General features: G+C 35.4%; 1 protein-coding gene across 1 annotated transcript in view; it reads left to right on the forward strand.

Annotated features, from left to right (window-relative positions):
- KATNBL1 (katanin regulatory subunit B1 like 1) overlaps nucleotides 1–10,849 on the forward strand; it is a 61,099-nt gene extending 50,250 nt beyond the window's left edge. Inside the window, exons 5-10 of the mRNA XM_055435469.2 lie at nucleotides 2,434–2,552; nucleotides 3,236–3,286; nucleotides 3,378–3,467; nucleotides 3,797–3,886; nucleotides 5,816–5,909; nucleotides 7,341–10,849. Coding sequence (XP_055291444.1) covers nucleotides 2,434–2,552; nucleotides 3,236–3,286; nucleotides 3,378–3,467; nucleotides 3,797–3,886; nucleotides 5,816–5,909; nucleotides 7,341–7,373 — 477 coding nt within the window. The 3' untranslated portion in view covers nucleotides 7,374–10,849. The remainder of the gene's footprint in view (nucleotides 1–2,433; nucleotides 2,553–3,235; nucleotides 3,287–3,377; nucleotides 3,468–3,796; nucleotides 3,887–5,815; nucleotides 5,910–7,340) is intronic.
- Nucleotides 10,850–14,660: the final 3,811 nt, after the last annotated feature.

Below are 14,660 nucleotides of genomic sequence, written 5' to 3' on the forward strand. Positions count from 1 at the left end.
AAGAATAGTTAAGTGGGTTGCCATTTCCTTCTCTAGTGACCTGTGTTTTGATATTGAAAAATGTTTCATATTATTTAAGTGAAAAAACAAAGTTTTCAAAAATATAGATATTAGAATATTTTGATTTTTTACCTGCCTAATTTGTCTTTGTCTAGAAAGTGGTTGGAAAGATACTTACCAGTCTGTTAACAGTGATTACTTCTCAGGAGTTAAATAAATATTTTTGTGGATAAGTAGAAAATACTTATTTTATACAGTTTTGTGCTACTTGAACTTTTTGCAACAGGAATGTGTTCAGTTCAGTCGCTTAGTCATGTCCGACTCTTTGCGACCCCATGAATTGCAGCATGCCAGGCCTCCCTGTCCATCACCAACTCCCGGAATTCACTCAAATTCATGTGCATCGAGTCGGTGATGCCATCCAGCCATCTCATTCTCTGTCGTCCCCTTCTCCTCCTGTCCCCAATCCCTCCCAGCATCAGAGTCTTTTCCAGTGAGTCAAATCTTCTCATGAGGTGGCCAAAGTTTTGGAGTTTCAGCCTCAGCATCAGTCCTTCCAATGAACACCCAGGACTGGTCTCCTTTAGGATGGACTGGTTGGATCTCCTTGAAGTCTAAGGGACTCTCAAGAGTCTTCTCCAACACCACAGTTCAAAATCATCAATTCTTCGGCGATCAGCTTTCTTCACAGTCTAACTCTCACATCCATACATGACCACTGGAAAACCATAGCCTTGACTAGATGGACCTTGGTTGGCAAAGTAATGTCTCTGCTTTTTAATATGCTGTCTAGGTTGGTCATAACTTTCCTTCCAAGGAGTAAGCGTCTTTTAATTTCATGGCTGCAGTCAGCATGTGCAGTGATTTTGGAGCCTCCAGAAATAAAGTCCGACACTGTTTCCACTGTTTCCCCATCTATTTCCCATGAAGTGATGGGACCAGATGCCATGATCTTAGTTTTCTGAATGTTGAGCTTTAAGCCAATTTTTTCACTCTCCTCTTTCACTTTCATCAAGAGGCTCTTTAGTTCTTCTTTACTTTCTGCCATAAGGATGGTGTCATCTGCATATCTGAGGTTACTGATATTTCTCCTGGCAGTCTTGATTCCAGCTTGTGCCTCATCCAGCCCAGCGTTTCTCATGATGTACTCTGCATGTAAGTTAAAGAAGCAGGGTGACAATATGCAGCCTTGATGTACTCCTTTTCCTATTTGGAACCAGTCTGTCGTTCCATGTCCAGTTCTGACTGTTGCTTCCTGACCTGCATACAGGTTTCTCAAGAGGCAGGTCAGGTGGTCTGGTATTCCCATCCTTTAAGAATTTTCCACAGTTTATTGTGATCCACACAGTCAAAGGCTTTGGCATAGTCAATGAAGCAGAAATAGATGTTTTTCTGGAACTCTCTTGCTTTTTCGATGATCCAGGAATGTGTTACCTTAATTATATGGAAAAAAATGAATGAATTTAAATCTTGTCATAAAAGTGAATTTTTGTGATTCCCTATTCATCCTGTTTAGTTGATAATGACTAGGCTGTATAGTTACCTTTTCCTTTAATTCACATTATAAATTAAATCCTAGGTTTGTAGGTGAGTAAAAATAATTTATTCTATGAATTATTGAGATTTAAAAGGAAATAATAACAAATAAGAAAAAGTATTGATAAAAAAATTAACAGGTCCTAAAATTACTGTGGATGCTGATTACAGCCATGAAATTAAAAGACGCTTACTCCTTGGAAGGAAAGTTATGACCAACCTAGATAGTATATTAAAAAGCAGAGACATTACTTTGCCGACAAAGATCCGTCTAGTCAAGGCTATGGTTTTCCAGTGGTCATGTATGGATGTGAGAGTTGAACCGTGAAGAAAGCTGATCGCCGAAGAATTGATGCTTTTGAACTGTGGTGCTGGAGAAGACTCTTGAGAGTCCCTTGGACTGCAAGGAGATCCAACCAGTCCATTCTAAATGAGATCAATCCTGGGTGTTCATTGGAAGGACTGATGCTAAAGCTGAAGCTCCAATACTTTGGCCACCTCTTGCGACAAGTGGACTCACTGGAAAAGACTCTGATGCTCCGAGGGATTGGGGGAGGAAAGATAAGGGGACGACAGAGAATGAGATGGCTGGATGGCATCACTGACTCGATGGACGTGAGTTTGACTGAACTCCGGGAGTTGGTGATGGACAGGGAGGCCTGGCGTGCTGTGATTCATGGGGTCGCAAAGAGTCGGACACGACTGGGCTACTGAACTGAACTGAAATTGTTTCAGATCATTTGTTTACTATGTTCACTGAAATATTTCTTTTTGTGGGCCAGTAAAATGAATCACCTTTGCCTAATTTTAAAATATGTTTACCAGAATAATTGAAAAAGATGATTTTTTGTCATACTTCGATGTGCTTTTTAAACAAATTAGATTACTGCCTTTCAGGTTTCTCAGGACCATGAAACAATGGCACAGGTTTTGTTCAGCAGGAATTTGAGATTGAATGTAGCTTTAACTTTCTGGAGAAAGAGAAGTATTAGTGAACTTGTAGCGTATTTGGTAAGGTAAGTGTGACCCTTAATGGTTTTGTTCAGTAAAAGTAATTTCCAATGTATTATCTCTGCTTTTTTATGTTATACTGGTTAAAATTTTAAACTTCCTGTGTTTAAAATTTTTTCACAATGTTTCAAATTTATTTATCTACAGTCTAATTAGCCAAAATACAGAAAACCATTGGTTCAATGTGAACGAACATTTTACCTTCTCTAAGATTCGTATCTATAAAACTAAGATATACCATTATGCAAAAACCAATCTTTGAAAAAATTTCCTTTCAGTAAAACTTTTACCCTTTCAGTGAAAATTTTAACCATTTCCTTCTCACTGTGTCTGTCTCCGCAAATGTTACCTTGGTTAGGCCTTCCTTGACCACCTTATTTACATACATAAACTTTTTCTCTCTGTCCCTCTTTTCCGTTTTATTTTTCCCGCAGTGCTTCTCGCCATCAGCATGCTTTGTGTACTTTGTTTGTTGTCTGTTGCTGCCCTCTCCACCCCTCCTCCCATACTCACACATGCACTGAAATGCAAGCGCTGTCTCTCTGCTCACTGCTTTATCCCTAACACCTGACTCATCATAGACACTCAGATCATTTGTTGAGTGAGCAAATTTCTCAGAAGCAGTGTGATGTTTGTAATACGAAAGGAAATAAGGAAGTCAGCTCTCTAAGCAGTTTTGTCCCCACAGGATAGAGGACCTTGGAGTTGTGGTAGATTGCCTTCCCGTGCTCACCAACAGGTAAGAAGAGTATTTTTCAGAAAAAAAGGAAGTTTAAAGAACAGATTACAACCTGTTCATATTTTTATAACTTAGTATTTATTTATTTTAGTTTACAGGAAGAAAAACAGTACATCTCACTTGGCTGCTGTGTAGATTTGTTGCCTCTAGTAAAGTCACTACTTAAAAGCAGATTTGAAGAGTAAGTGCTAATCTGAACCTCAATTCATTTTTCTCTTTCAGCATCCTTGATTTTGTGCCTTACAAGTACATAATGGTAGTTTGAGCTCCCTGAGACATACATAGTTTCTGTTTTAAGAATATAGACTGACTAAAAAACAATTAGAAAACTATCTGTAAACATGTTACTTAAAATACAGTTTGGTGAAAGTAGTGAAAAATTAATTTTTAAAGGTGTGTCCGTGTGTTTTTTAATCAGTGTGTATGCATTTTTTGAGGCAGGTAGAGTATCATCTTTTTTAAAAGCTTCTTGGATGAAAACACTTGAATTTTAACAAAATATCATTTCAGATATATCATAGTTGGTTTAAACTGGCTTCAAGCAGTCATAAAAAGGTGGTGGTCAGAACTGTCATCCAAAACAGAAATTGTGAACGATGGGTGAGTATACTTTTAAAGATGAACTCATGTTACTAAAGACTTTTTTTTTTCTTCAGGAAAATAGCTTGATTAACTTAGGTGATAATTTTATTTTATGATTATCAGTTGTTCATTTGCTATGTTGTGTCCAAATTCTTTGCAACCCCATGGACTGCAGCACTCCAGACTTCCCTGGTCTTCACTATATCCCAGATTTTGATCAAATGCACGTCAGTAATGCCATCCAACCATCTCATCCTCTGTCACCCACTTCTCCTGCCTTCAGTCTTTCCCAGCATCAGGGTCTTTTCCAGTGAGTTGGTCCTTCGCATCAGGTAGCCAGAGTATTGGAGCTTTATCAGTCCTTCCAGTGAGTATTCAGGGTTGATTTCCTTTGGGATTGACTGGTTTGATCTCCTTGCTGTCCAAGGGACTCTCAAGAGTCTTTTCCAGCACCACAGTTCGTTCGAAAGCATCAATTCTTTGGTGCTCAGCCTTCTTTATGGTACACCTCTCACACCTGTACACAACTACTGGAAAAACCATAGCTTTGACCGTATGGACCTTTGTTAGCAAAGTGACTTCTCTTTTTTAATATACTGTCTAGGTTTATCATAGCTTGTCTTCCAAGGAGCAAGTATCTTTTAATTTCTTGGGCTGCAGTCACCATCCTCAATGATTCTGGAGCCCGAGAAAATAAACTCTACCACTGTTTCCACTTTTTATCCATCTATTTGCCATGAAGTGATGGGACCAGAGGCTATGATCTTAGTTTTTAGAATGTTGAGTTTTAAGTCAGCTTTTTCACTCTCCTCCTTCACTTTCATCAAGAGGCTTTTGAGTTCCTCTTTGCTTTCTGCCATTAGAATGGTATCATCTGCATTTCTTTTGTTTCTTCTGGCAATCTTGATTCCAGTTTGTGATTTATGCAGCCTGGCATTTTGCATGATGTGCTCTGCATAGAAGTTAAATCAGCAGGGTGACAGTATACAGCCTTGACATACTCCAGTTTTGAACCAGTCTGTTTTTCCATGTCCGGTTCAAAATGCTGCTTCTTGGCCTGCATACAGCTTTCTAAGAAGGCAGGTAAGGTGGTCTGGTATTCTTGTCTCTTAAAGAATTGTCCACAGTTTGTTGTAATCCATACAGTCAAAGGCTTTAGCATAGTCAATGAAGCAGATTATCAGTATATAATACTATTCTCTTCATTTTCAGAGAAATAATAAATTGGGATACTATTCATATTTGGAATGTTACATGTGAAAGTTGAATTCCAGAGCCCAGTAACCCCTGTGTCTATTGTTCTGGCAGAACCATACCCTTTTGGAAGGCAAAAGCACAGACATACATCCATTATATATATTTTGAGAGGCAAAAGCACAGACTTATATCCATTATAAAGGAGTGAGAGAGAGAAAAAGAGATGACCTTTGGTGGAGTAAAATTGAGACCCAGGAGTGGAGTCATCTTGGGGGCATCCTATGGCTCTCTGGGCCAGATAGCCAAAGGACATTAACGTAAGAATCCAGTGTGGATGATTACAGTTCTAAAAACTGGATTATAATCATAGTTTGAGTATTGCCTTGATGTGAAAGTGTGTGGGTGTTCTGCCAAAGGAGCCAGATTATCATGAAACTACTATATATATATATATATCCCAACAGTTTTCTTTCAGTCCATAATTTGCTTTCTAGGCTCTCAGGATTTCCCAACTTCATACCCAAGAACTGGACGTCCAAATGTCCCAAATGCCCTTCTTACTTTCTTTAACAACTGAGTAACCTTTAATTTCCATGATTGACATGTACTGGTTTAAAGAGTTGCTTGACTTCAAATGGTATAATTTTATCCTGAAGAAAAATTGAAAATTTTAAAGCTGTTTTCATTAAGTATATTAGCTACCAAAGTCCATAACTTATATTTGTATTTTTTCTTCTTTTTTTCTCCTAGAAATATTCAGATTTTAAAACAGCAATTAAGTGGGTTGTGGGAACAGGAAAACCATCTTACTTTGGTTCCAGGATATACTGGTAATATAGCCAAGGTAATCTATATTTAAGCTTAACTAAAAATTTGGAATACTGTAATAGTATTATGCAATCATAAATGAACTAATTCGAGTATCCAGTTAAATACTACTCTAATAAGGTCTAAAGTCAGTTTCATATTTCTAAACATTTAAGGTGCTCCCGGATGTGCATATGACTTTGGCAAGGAACACAAGAATTAGTCATTGAATGTGTTTTATATACAGCCATAAATATATGCTAGTAGGTATTTAATGACCTTTCTCCAGTTATAGAAAAATATTTGGAAAAAAGTTAGGAACCCAGGTTAAGAAGGCGTCTGAAATGGCAGTGATACTCAGGAAGCAAGGGGTGAGGAATGTAGTCAAATAATTTGGGAGTATTTTTAACTTGGCTTTTGCTAATGCCATACCTTTAGGGGAAAGTTAAATTGTTCAAATCACAGTATGAATTTGACATCGTTCTTTATTGATTTGCTTGATCTTAAAGGAAAAAGTACATTACTATTTTGGATTTTAATATTTAAACTCCAGAAAACATTGGTAGTTAAAATATAATTGCAAAGTAAATCATTGTTAAAAAATATTTCCACCCTTATATGGGGCATACTGCTATCATATAAATGGGCATTAAGCCAGAAATATAGAAACTTCCTCTGGTTTAAAAAATATCATATTCTTAAAAAAAAGGATTTATGTCTTGGCCTGACTTAAAAATTTTTCTTGAAATACCTTCATAAAAGGAAGGATAATCTTGTATCAAGCAAATATGTTATACCAATGTGTATAATTTTACTCTGTAGAATTCTTAATGATGAAAATTTTATGAACAGAATCAATTTCCTAAAATTCTTAAATTATTATTTTATTGGTGGTTCTTTTGTTAACAGGAGGGAAAATGAAGTAAAAGTTGATAGAAAATAGAATACATGATATATCACATTATTCTGAAAGTACCTTGTATTCTTAGTAGTAGAACTGAAAAGATTATTTCTTTAGAAATTTCCAAGGTACTGTATTTGTTATTACAAACAATATTGAGTGATTAAAAGTTCTGTGAAGTACCTTAAGCTATGATAAAACCTTCTTAACAATATTAAACCCTCACTGTAATTTTTTGAGGGTAGAAATCAGAATGGCCATCATCAAGCTGGCCTGGCATTTACATAGCACTAGGAACTGCTGTGAATGATGTAATGATCTTGCTTAGCTGTAAAGGCAGAGTTGTTTGATAACAGAAACTAGAACATTCCCTAAGCACTTTGCAAAGACTTCCTGAGCACATGCTGTGTGCTACCAAAATGCATATAAAATGTTGAGTAGGGCAGATATTTTGCACTCAAAGGGTCAGTAAGGCAAAACAAGTGACAAAAAGGGAGAAGAAAATGGGGTGTGTATATGTGTATTTACAGTACTGGCTAATGAAATGTTTCTGTTTTATTCTTTAAGGATGTAGATGCTTATTTATTACAGTTGCACTGAAAGACTTCATCTATAGCATTTGGCTATTCAAAACATCCTTGGACTATATGATTTCCCCAAAAATATCTCATCTGAGACCTGTGAACTATGGAAGAAATCAAAACCATTTTTTCCTTTAAAGAAATGTATGATGAAACCACTAATGAAATGCTACCGATCTACTTCACATTGAAGTGGAAAAAGATCCAAAAGGAGCAACTTCAGCTTCAATGAGGTGAAAGTGCACTACGAAGATTGTTCACCTTTGCTGTGTTTGGGATTTATATGGTTATTTGGTAACATTGTTTAAGAACTACTGGGTCTTAATGCAATCCTGCATAAGAATATAATTTATACTATGTGAAAAATAAGACAGGACTTATTACTAGGAATCACAGAGACCAATCATCATTACTTTTTTTTAAGATTGTGTTTTATAAGAAAACACTTAAATGTGTGCAGCTACTATTTTCTTATGTTGAAAAGACTTTGAAAGTTTAAACCATTATAGCAAATAATCAGTACTAAAAGTTTTTTGTTCACACTGAGATACTGTGTATGCAAAATGCCTTAATTATTAATAAGCCAATGTGTATGATACCAATATCTGTTTAAGAAAATTAAAAGCAACCATGCTTCTGGCATGATAAAATCATGGAATTAAATCAGGGGTTTCCATTCATGTAGAACGTTGTTAAAACTTATTCCACACCATTCTTAAAACTTGAGAATATTTTTAGTATCTCTGATTTTTTTTTTTTTTGCCAGAATCATGTCATGTATGTATGTATGTGTTACTCCTATATATAAGAAAAAAGTGAATCTGTATGTGTATGAATGCTTAACTGGAAACGTCTATGGAATTGACTAATTTATATTCACTTTTTATTGTATATAGATTTCTGATATTTTCAGTTCTGTATCATTTAAGTTTTCTTCATTTGAGTAAACTCACTAAATATTTCTATTTTTTGCTTTTTTAAGTTCTGATTTTACATGAATTCTACTTTTTTTCACTATGTATGTTTAAAGAATTACATACAATGCTTTAGAAATGTTTACACTTAGTGCTGACCTTGTATTTTAAATTCCAACACTTTACTACCTCCTCCAAAGGTTGGTATGAAATGCCAGCAGACTGTATGAGGTCTCTCTTTTATTTTAATACCATTTTTAGTATCAGAGAACCCACTTCTGGAATGTCTTAACAGCTGCATACATTACCTTGAAAGTAATTGGGGTTTAAATACCACTGTTGGTGGTTTGCATATCGTCTCATCTTTAATAAGCCTGAGAGGCATCTGAACAAAGACTTTTAGTAATTGAATTTCTGTGCAGTAATCCTTTTAAGCACTTGAATATAAATCTTTAGCATTTAACCAATTAGCCACTACTAATGTGACTCTGAAACATGCATCTTCTTGCTTTAAAAATGTTTTTTCACTGAACTCATTTTTGTGTAGCTATATTTTATATAGCTATGTATTCTTCACAGTGAATATCAGTTGTAGTAATTGATTATTCTCTAAAGGTTTTAGATTAGAATAATTTCAGATTACTGCATTTCTGGGTTTTCAGAGTTATTTAAGAAGTCATTTTTCAGGGGGTGGAAATTTGAATTGTAAACCTGCATCATCTCTGTGAGACCTTAAGATGATGAAATATAACCTTTCTTTGTTCCTGTTCGTTTAGTTTTCACTCTCTTATCTAACAGTTTCAACCAGTTATTACAGTTGGTACATGGTGCTAATGAGGCTAAAGACGGACTTCCTTGTAATACACATACACAGAACTGTTCATGGTTACAGATTGCACCTTAAGCATCCATCTCACAAATTCAGCTCGTGGTCACAAGGAAGATGGTGTGTACAGCATAACACAAACCCTTCATTGGAAGGATAATTCAAATAATTGGCACATGGGAAACTATAGACTTTTAATCTAATATTTAAGATAATGTAGTGTCTAAAATTCTGTGTCACTATAGTTTTCTCTGGTTAAGATCAATGGCTAAACAGTGTCTTCTGAAAACCAAACTTGAATTAATCAAACTTCAGTAAAAATTAGGTACAAACAACAACTGAAACAGTAAGAAAAGGTATTATCTTGTTAATGCATTGGTTCAAATACAAATGAAACATAAGAAAAAGTATTTCCCTGTTATACTGAGTTTGAGTTTCTTAAAAGATAGTAGATAATACTTCATTTTTACATATTCAGAGCTATATAAGGCAGCAGTCTTTAGCTCATAAATATTATTCAGTGGCCCACACTCCCAATTTCTGTTCTTGGCCTTTGCAGTTTACCTTAGTACCTACCTCTCTCAGTTACTGGGTTATGATTAGTATCAGGTGATTTTAAGACTCTTGGATAAAAAATAAGAACATATTGTTGAACCCTTACATTGCTATCAAGTCCTTCTCATGCTGTTTAATCAGAACAGTGTTGATCTCCAGAAAGAGCCAAAGAAAGTGTTTACAAAGTATTTTGGCTGTTGTATTGACCTAGATTAGAACAATTGCTGTCTGTCATCACTCTCTTGTTGCTGTGCTGCTAAGCAATCTAACTGAAGGACTACCCAAGGTCTCTATGCCTTTCTATCTCTTCTACCTTATTCAGTTTTTTTGAGATGGTAGAGGGTTATAATTAAGTAATTTGCTTCTCCTAGAGATAAAGTAAATGCTTTTATAATGGGTGTTCAGAGAAAAGTTAAAAGGAAGCAAGCATTATTCAATGGTTTTAAAAACATCTTTTGGCAGTAATTTCAAAGGCAATTGACATACATTATTTACATGAATCCTGAGGTAGGAGAATTTGGATATAAATATCTGTACCCACTTTGAATCATTAATATGAGCACTGAATTTTAAGGGCCACTGAGGAATTAAATCCTAATGCCCCTAAACCTACTTGGTACATGTCCTAACCTTAAAAATGGTTGTGTGGCTTCAAAGCTATATATTTGGACTTTGAAATAATTTTCTCAAACTTAGACCATTTCTGTATTTGACAAGTTGTTGATATAATTAATATCAATGGAATCTAATTTGAGTAATGATTATTAGCTGTTAAATGCTGATAATAGAAATTATATTTAAATGTTTATTTAAATTTACTTAAGGAGATAAAACAAAATTTAAGTTAACACTTTGGTAGTCATTCCCAGTTATTTTTTCTTCCTATTTAAGAACAAAATGGTAATGTCAGTTGCCTTTTTTGATTTAAAGAAAAAAAAAAATAGAATCACAAACAGTTGACTCAACTAGAGTGATCTATTTGGATGCACTACTTTCGACACAGACTTTTATTTTCTAAATTATTTCAGATGCAAATAGTATTGCTGGACATTTTGGTAGGTATTGACTTCTATGTTATTCTTTCGCCCTTAATTTTTAATTCTTCTAGCTATGGAAATTGTCATAGAACTTTGTGACACACTATTACCCCTCTTTTTTTATTTTGTAACAGGCATATAGAATAAAAAGTTCATCCTTAAACACTCTATGGTTCTAATGTGTAATATGGCTTGATTGATTCAGTAACACCACCAAGGATAACAATAAGAATAAATACTGCATATCATATATCCAGTATACTGAGTGTATTTTCCAAAACTGTACTTAATATAATATTTAAAATTATGGTAGTAGTCATCGTAATTTTCTCTGAGTCAGATCACTGACTTGACAGTAAATGCTAAAATCAAGCTTTACTAAAAATTCAGTACAATTACAGATGAAACAGTATATAGCACAGTATTTTCTTTTATAGACTGTACTCATAAAACATGAAAAGACATTGTTACTAAGTATCAGTAGTTCTGTGAAAGGGCAGCCCCACAGCTACCAGTATTTTTTATAGCAATGCTTATTATATATTCTTTGATATGAAGAGTTACTATTTTCTAAAGTATGAAGTTTTCTGTTGGGAGATACTATGAGTCTAGATAAGCAGTCAGCCCCCAAACATGCTTGAACTACTGTTCAAGTTCTGTGCTTTACAGTATTTGGTATTTTCATTCAGATTTAAACCAGGATTTCTTTTTTTCAATATCCTAGACCTGGTCAAGACCATTGTGACACTATGGATTTACACAAAAGCTAAGAAGAGTTGATCCAGATATTTTCTAGGGTAAGAAAGTTGTTGTGGGGGTCATGAAATACACCAAATTTCTAGTTACTTGCTTCTAGAATTATTGTATTACACTTATCAAGCAAACTTGCAACTTGGGGCCTGGATGGGAATTAGTCTTCACTTTCCAAAAATCAGAAGCAGAGTTTGCATCCACTTCTACTTTCATTTGAGAAAGAATGTAAAGGGGGAAGAGAAGAAAGAAAAATTGCAAAAAACTTCATTAGACCTCTGTGTAAGTTATTTGAACAGGTAAAAGAGGACCCACCTCAGCTCCCACTTGCCCTGCAGTGCATTCACTGTTTCCCTCTGTACAACTGTAGCCTAGCCTCAACAACAGCAAGAGAAATGCAAGTTAATACCTTTCTTTTAGGCAGATTCTAAAGCTTACAAGAGGTTTTTAAAGATGCTTATTTTTTCCCCTTAGCCATCCAGATTCCTTTTCCCTTAGAGGACAAGAAATCAGTGAAGGAAGAAACCAGTTCACTTCTCAGTTTCTTCTTTTGGAGACCTCCCTGCCTCTCTCTTAGACATTGGTATTCTTCAGTGTTCTGTGTTAAGCTCTTTTCTCACGCTACCATTTCCCTGAAAAGCATCATTTATTCCCATGGCATCCTTACTGTCAACATTAACTGTTCTCATTTGGGGGTGGGAGGGAGGTTATTTTTTGACTGATCAAATAGACATGGATTTTTAAAAGGTTGAGAAAACATTGAACTGTATGTTTATCATTCTTAATATCTTGCTCTACACCCAAATATTAGCTCATCCATTATATTTATCCAATTGCCTACTGGAAACATTCATCTGGATATCGTTTAGACATCCTAAATAAAATATTATCCATAATTGACCTCATTCTCCACCTCCACTCCCTTCCACCGATCTGTCACCCAGTCCCCGCCCCGCCATGACCACCAAGAGTCCTGGATTTCCATTCTCCTTGAATATTCCTGATATCAGTAGTTATCAAGCCACAAACTCATGAGTCATCTTTGAATCATTTCCAAATCACTCATCAAATCATGTTGGTGCAACTCCCTAAATTTTTCTCATCTTGCTGCATCTCTTCATTTCTTCCATTACCGCCTGCAATGCAGGAGACCTGGGTTTGATCCCTGGGTTGGGAAGATCCCCTGGAGAAGGGAAGGGCTACCCACTCCAGTATTCTAGCCTGGAGGATTCCATGGATTGTATAGTCCATGGGGTCACAAAGAGTCAGACACGACTTGAGCAACTTTCGCTTTAGTCTACATTATTCCAGCAGCCTCCAGACTGGATCTCTCTAGTACCACCTCCTCTCTGCCCCTCCCATTGCCCCAGCTAGAAAGAACTTGTTTCAGTTTTTGGAAAACGTTACTCTTCCTCTGCAAATGTTTGTCAGAACACTCTTCTCCTGAGGTTCAGCCATTTATCACTTTCTTAGCCTTCAGGCCTCAGTGTAAACACAGTACATCTGGGAAGCATTCTCTGAAGCCTCTTCTGCTGTTAGAGGCTCTGCCCACATTTTCATCTCAACTCTGTTTTTAAGAGCATGTAGTAATGGCAACCCACTCCAGTGTTCTTGCCTGGAGAATCCCAGGGATGGTGGAGCCTGGTGGGCTGCCGTCTATGGGGTCGCACAGAGTTGGACACGACTGAAGAGACTTAGCAGCAGCAGCAGCAGCAGTGCTTTGCAATTGCTTATTATCTGTCATCCCAGATAGATTTAATATTATCTGTCATCCCAGATAGATTTAATAGCTGTATGAGACCAGGGTCCGTGTTCTCTGTCACGTTCTCAGGACTTAGCATTTACCCAGCCTTACCAGTAATATACATTTAATTCTTAGGAATAAAAATGCAAGGGTGTAGCATATTTGGGCATATGCTGGGTGAGAAAGTAGTAATCCAGAGCTATTTTGAGATAGCATAGCGACTAAAAATGAGTAGTTCTAGAATCAAAGTAACCAGTTTTCTTTTTCACTTTTTTATGAAATTGATTTGTAAATGTTCATGCTGCAATGAAATAAAAACCTTAGCTAAAATGTTTCATTCTTATAAGATGTTAGATTTATTTTTCTATTGTATGGTTTATACATTCCACACAAGATCTGTGCAAGTGAGGACCATTTTTGAAGTTCAAAATTAAGATATTTTCATGTAATGTGTAAAATACGTAAATTTTCTTGATATTGAAGTTTTGTGTTTCTCCTCTGCTATTATCTTAAAACTATTGAGAGTCATGCAAGATAATGTGTTTTTTTTAAAGAATTCCTTTTTTAAATTAAGAGTAGTTCATCCTTATTTTTGAAAATGGAATAAGAAAAAAAACACCCATAATCTCATCCACCTAGGGAAGATGAGGACACTATGTCTGTCCTCTCAGATTTTCTTCTATACGTATGCATATTTTTAATGCAATTGGATTCATACTCTACATACTGATATTTGGTATATTGTTTCTTACTTTCTGTATACTGGGAAAGCTTGAAGATAACTGAAAAACTTTCTTGTGTATTAAAGCTATACATTAAAAATAGTTACTATTAATTTCTTTGAGGAAATTGGAAAAAAGGAATGTTTGAGAATTACTTTTGAAGCATTCTTAATATAGGATTCTGTTTGGGACCATTCTTAATCATTATATACTTTATAAAAAATTTTATTTTAGGAAGAAGACTTATAAGGAAAAAGAATGTAACTTCTGTATTTTGAAAAGAAACATAGGTTCATTTAAATGATTGTATTCTGAAACAAAATTTCAGCTTCTGCTACAGCATATTTCCTGTAACCATCAATTCTTAATTTTCAGAGTAAATAACAGTTCAGCCCTTATTTATGAAACTGACATAACATTGAGCAATACTATGAATGTTATGTCTGTATAGAACCAAGATTTTATTTTTAAGATTCAGCCCCATCCAAATCTATTCTGAATAACCTGACTCTTAAAACATTTTCTACATAGTCCATCTAATAAGTTGCTTCTAACTGAAAAATTTTCTCTTCTACCTAAATAATTGTTTTTCAGATTCTGTATTTTTTTATATATATGATTTATTTTATTTTAGTTTTTGGCTGTGCTGGGTCTTTGTTGCTGCATAGGCTTTTTCCTAGTTGCAACTAGCAGGGGCTACTCCCTAGTTGCAGTGCACAGGCTTCTCATTGCAGTGGCCTGTCCTGTTGCAGAGCCTG

The sequence above is a fragment of the Moschus berezovskii genome, chromosome 9 (genome assembly GCF_049115385.1).
Source record: "Moschus berezovskii isolate FMDL1 chromosome 9, NW_MosBer_1.0, whole genome shotgun sequence".
Classification (NCBI taxonomy): Eukaryota; Metazoa; Chordata; class Mammalia; order Artiodactyla; family Moschidae; genus Moschus; species Moschus berezovskii.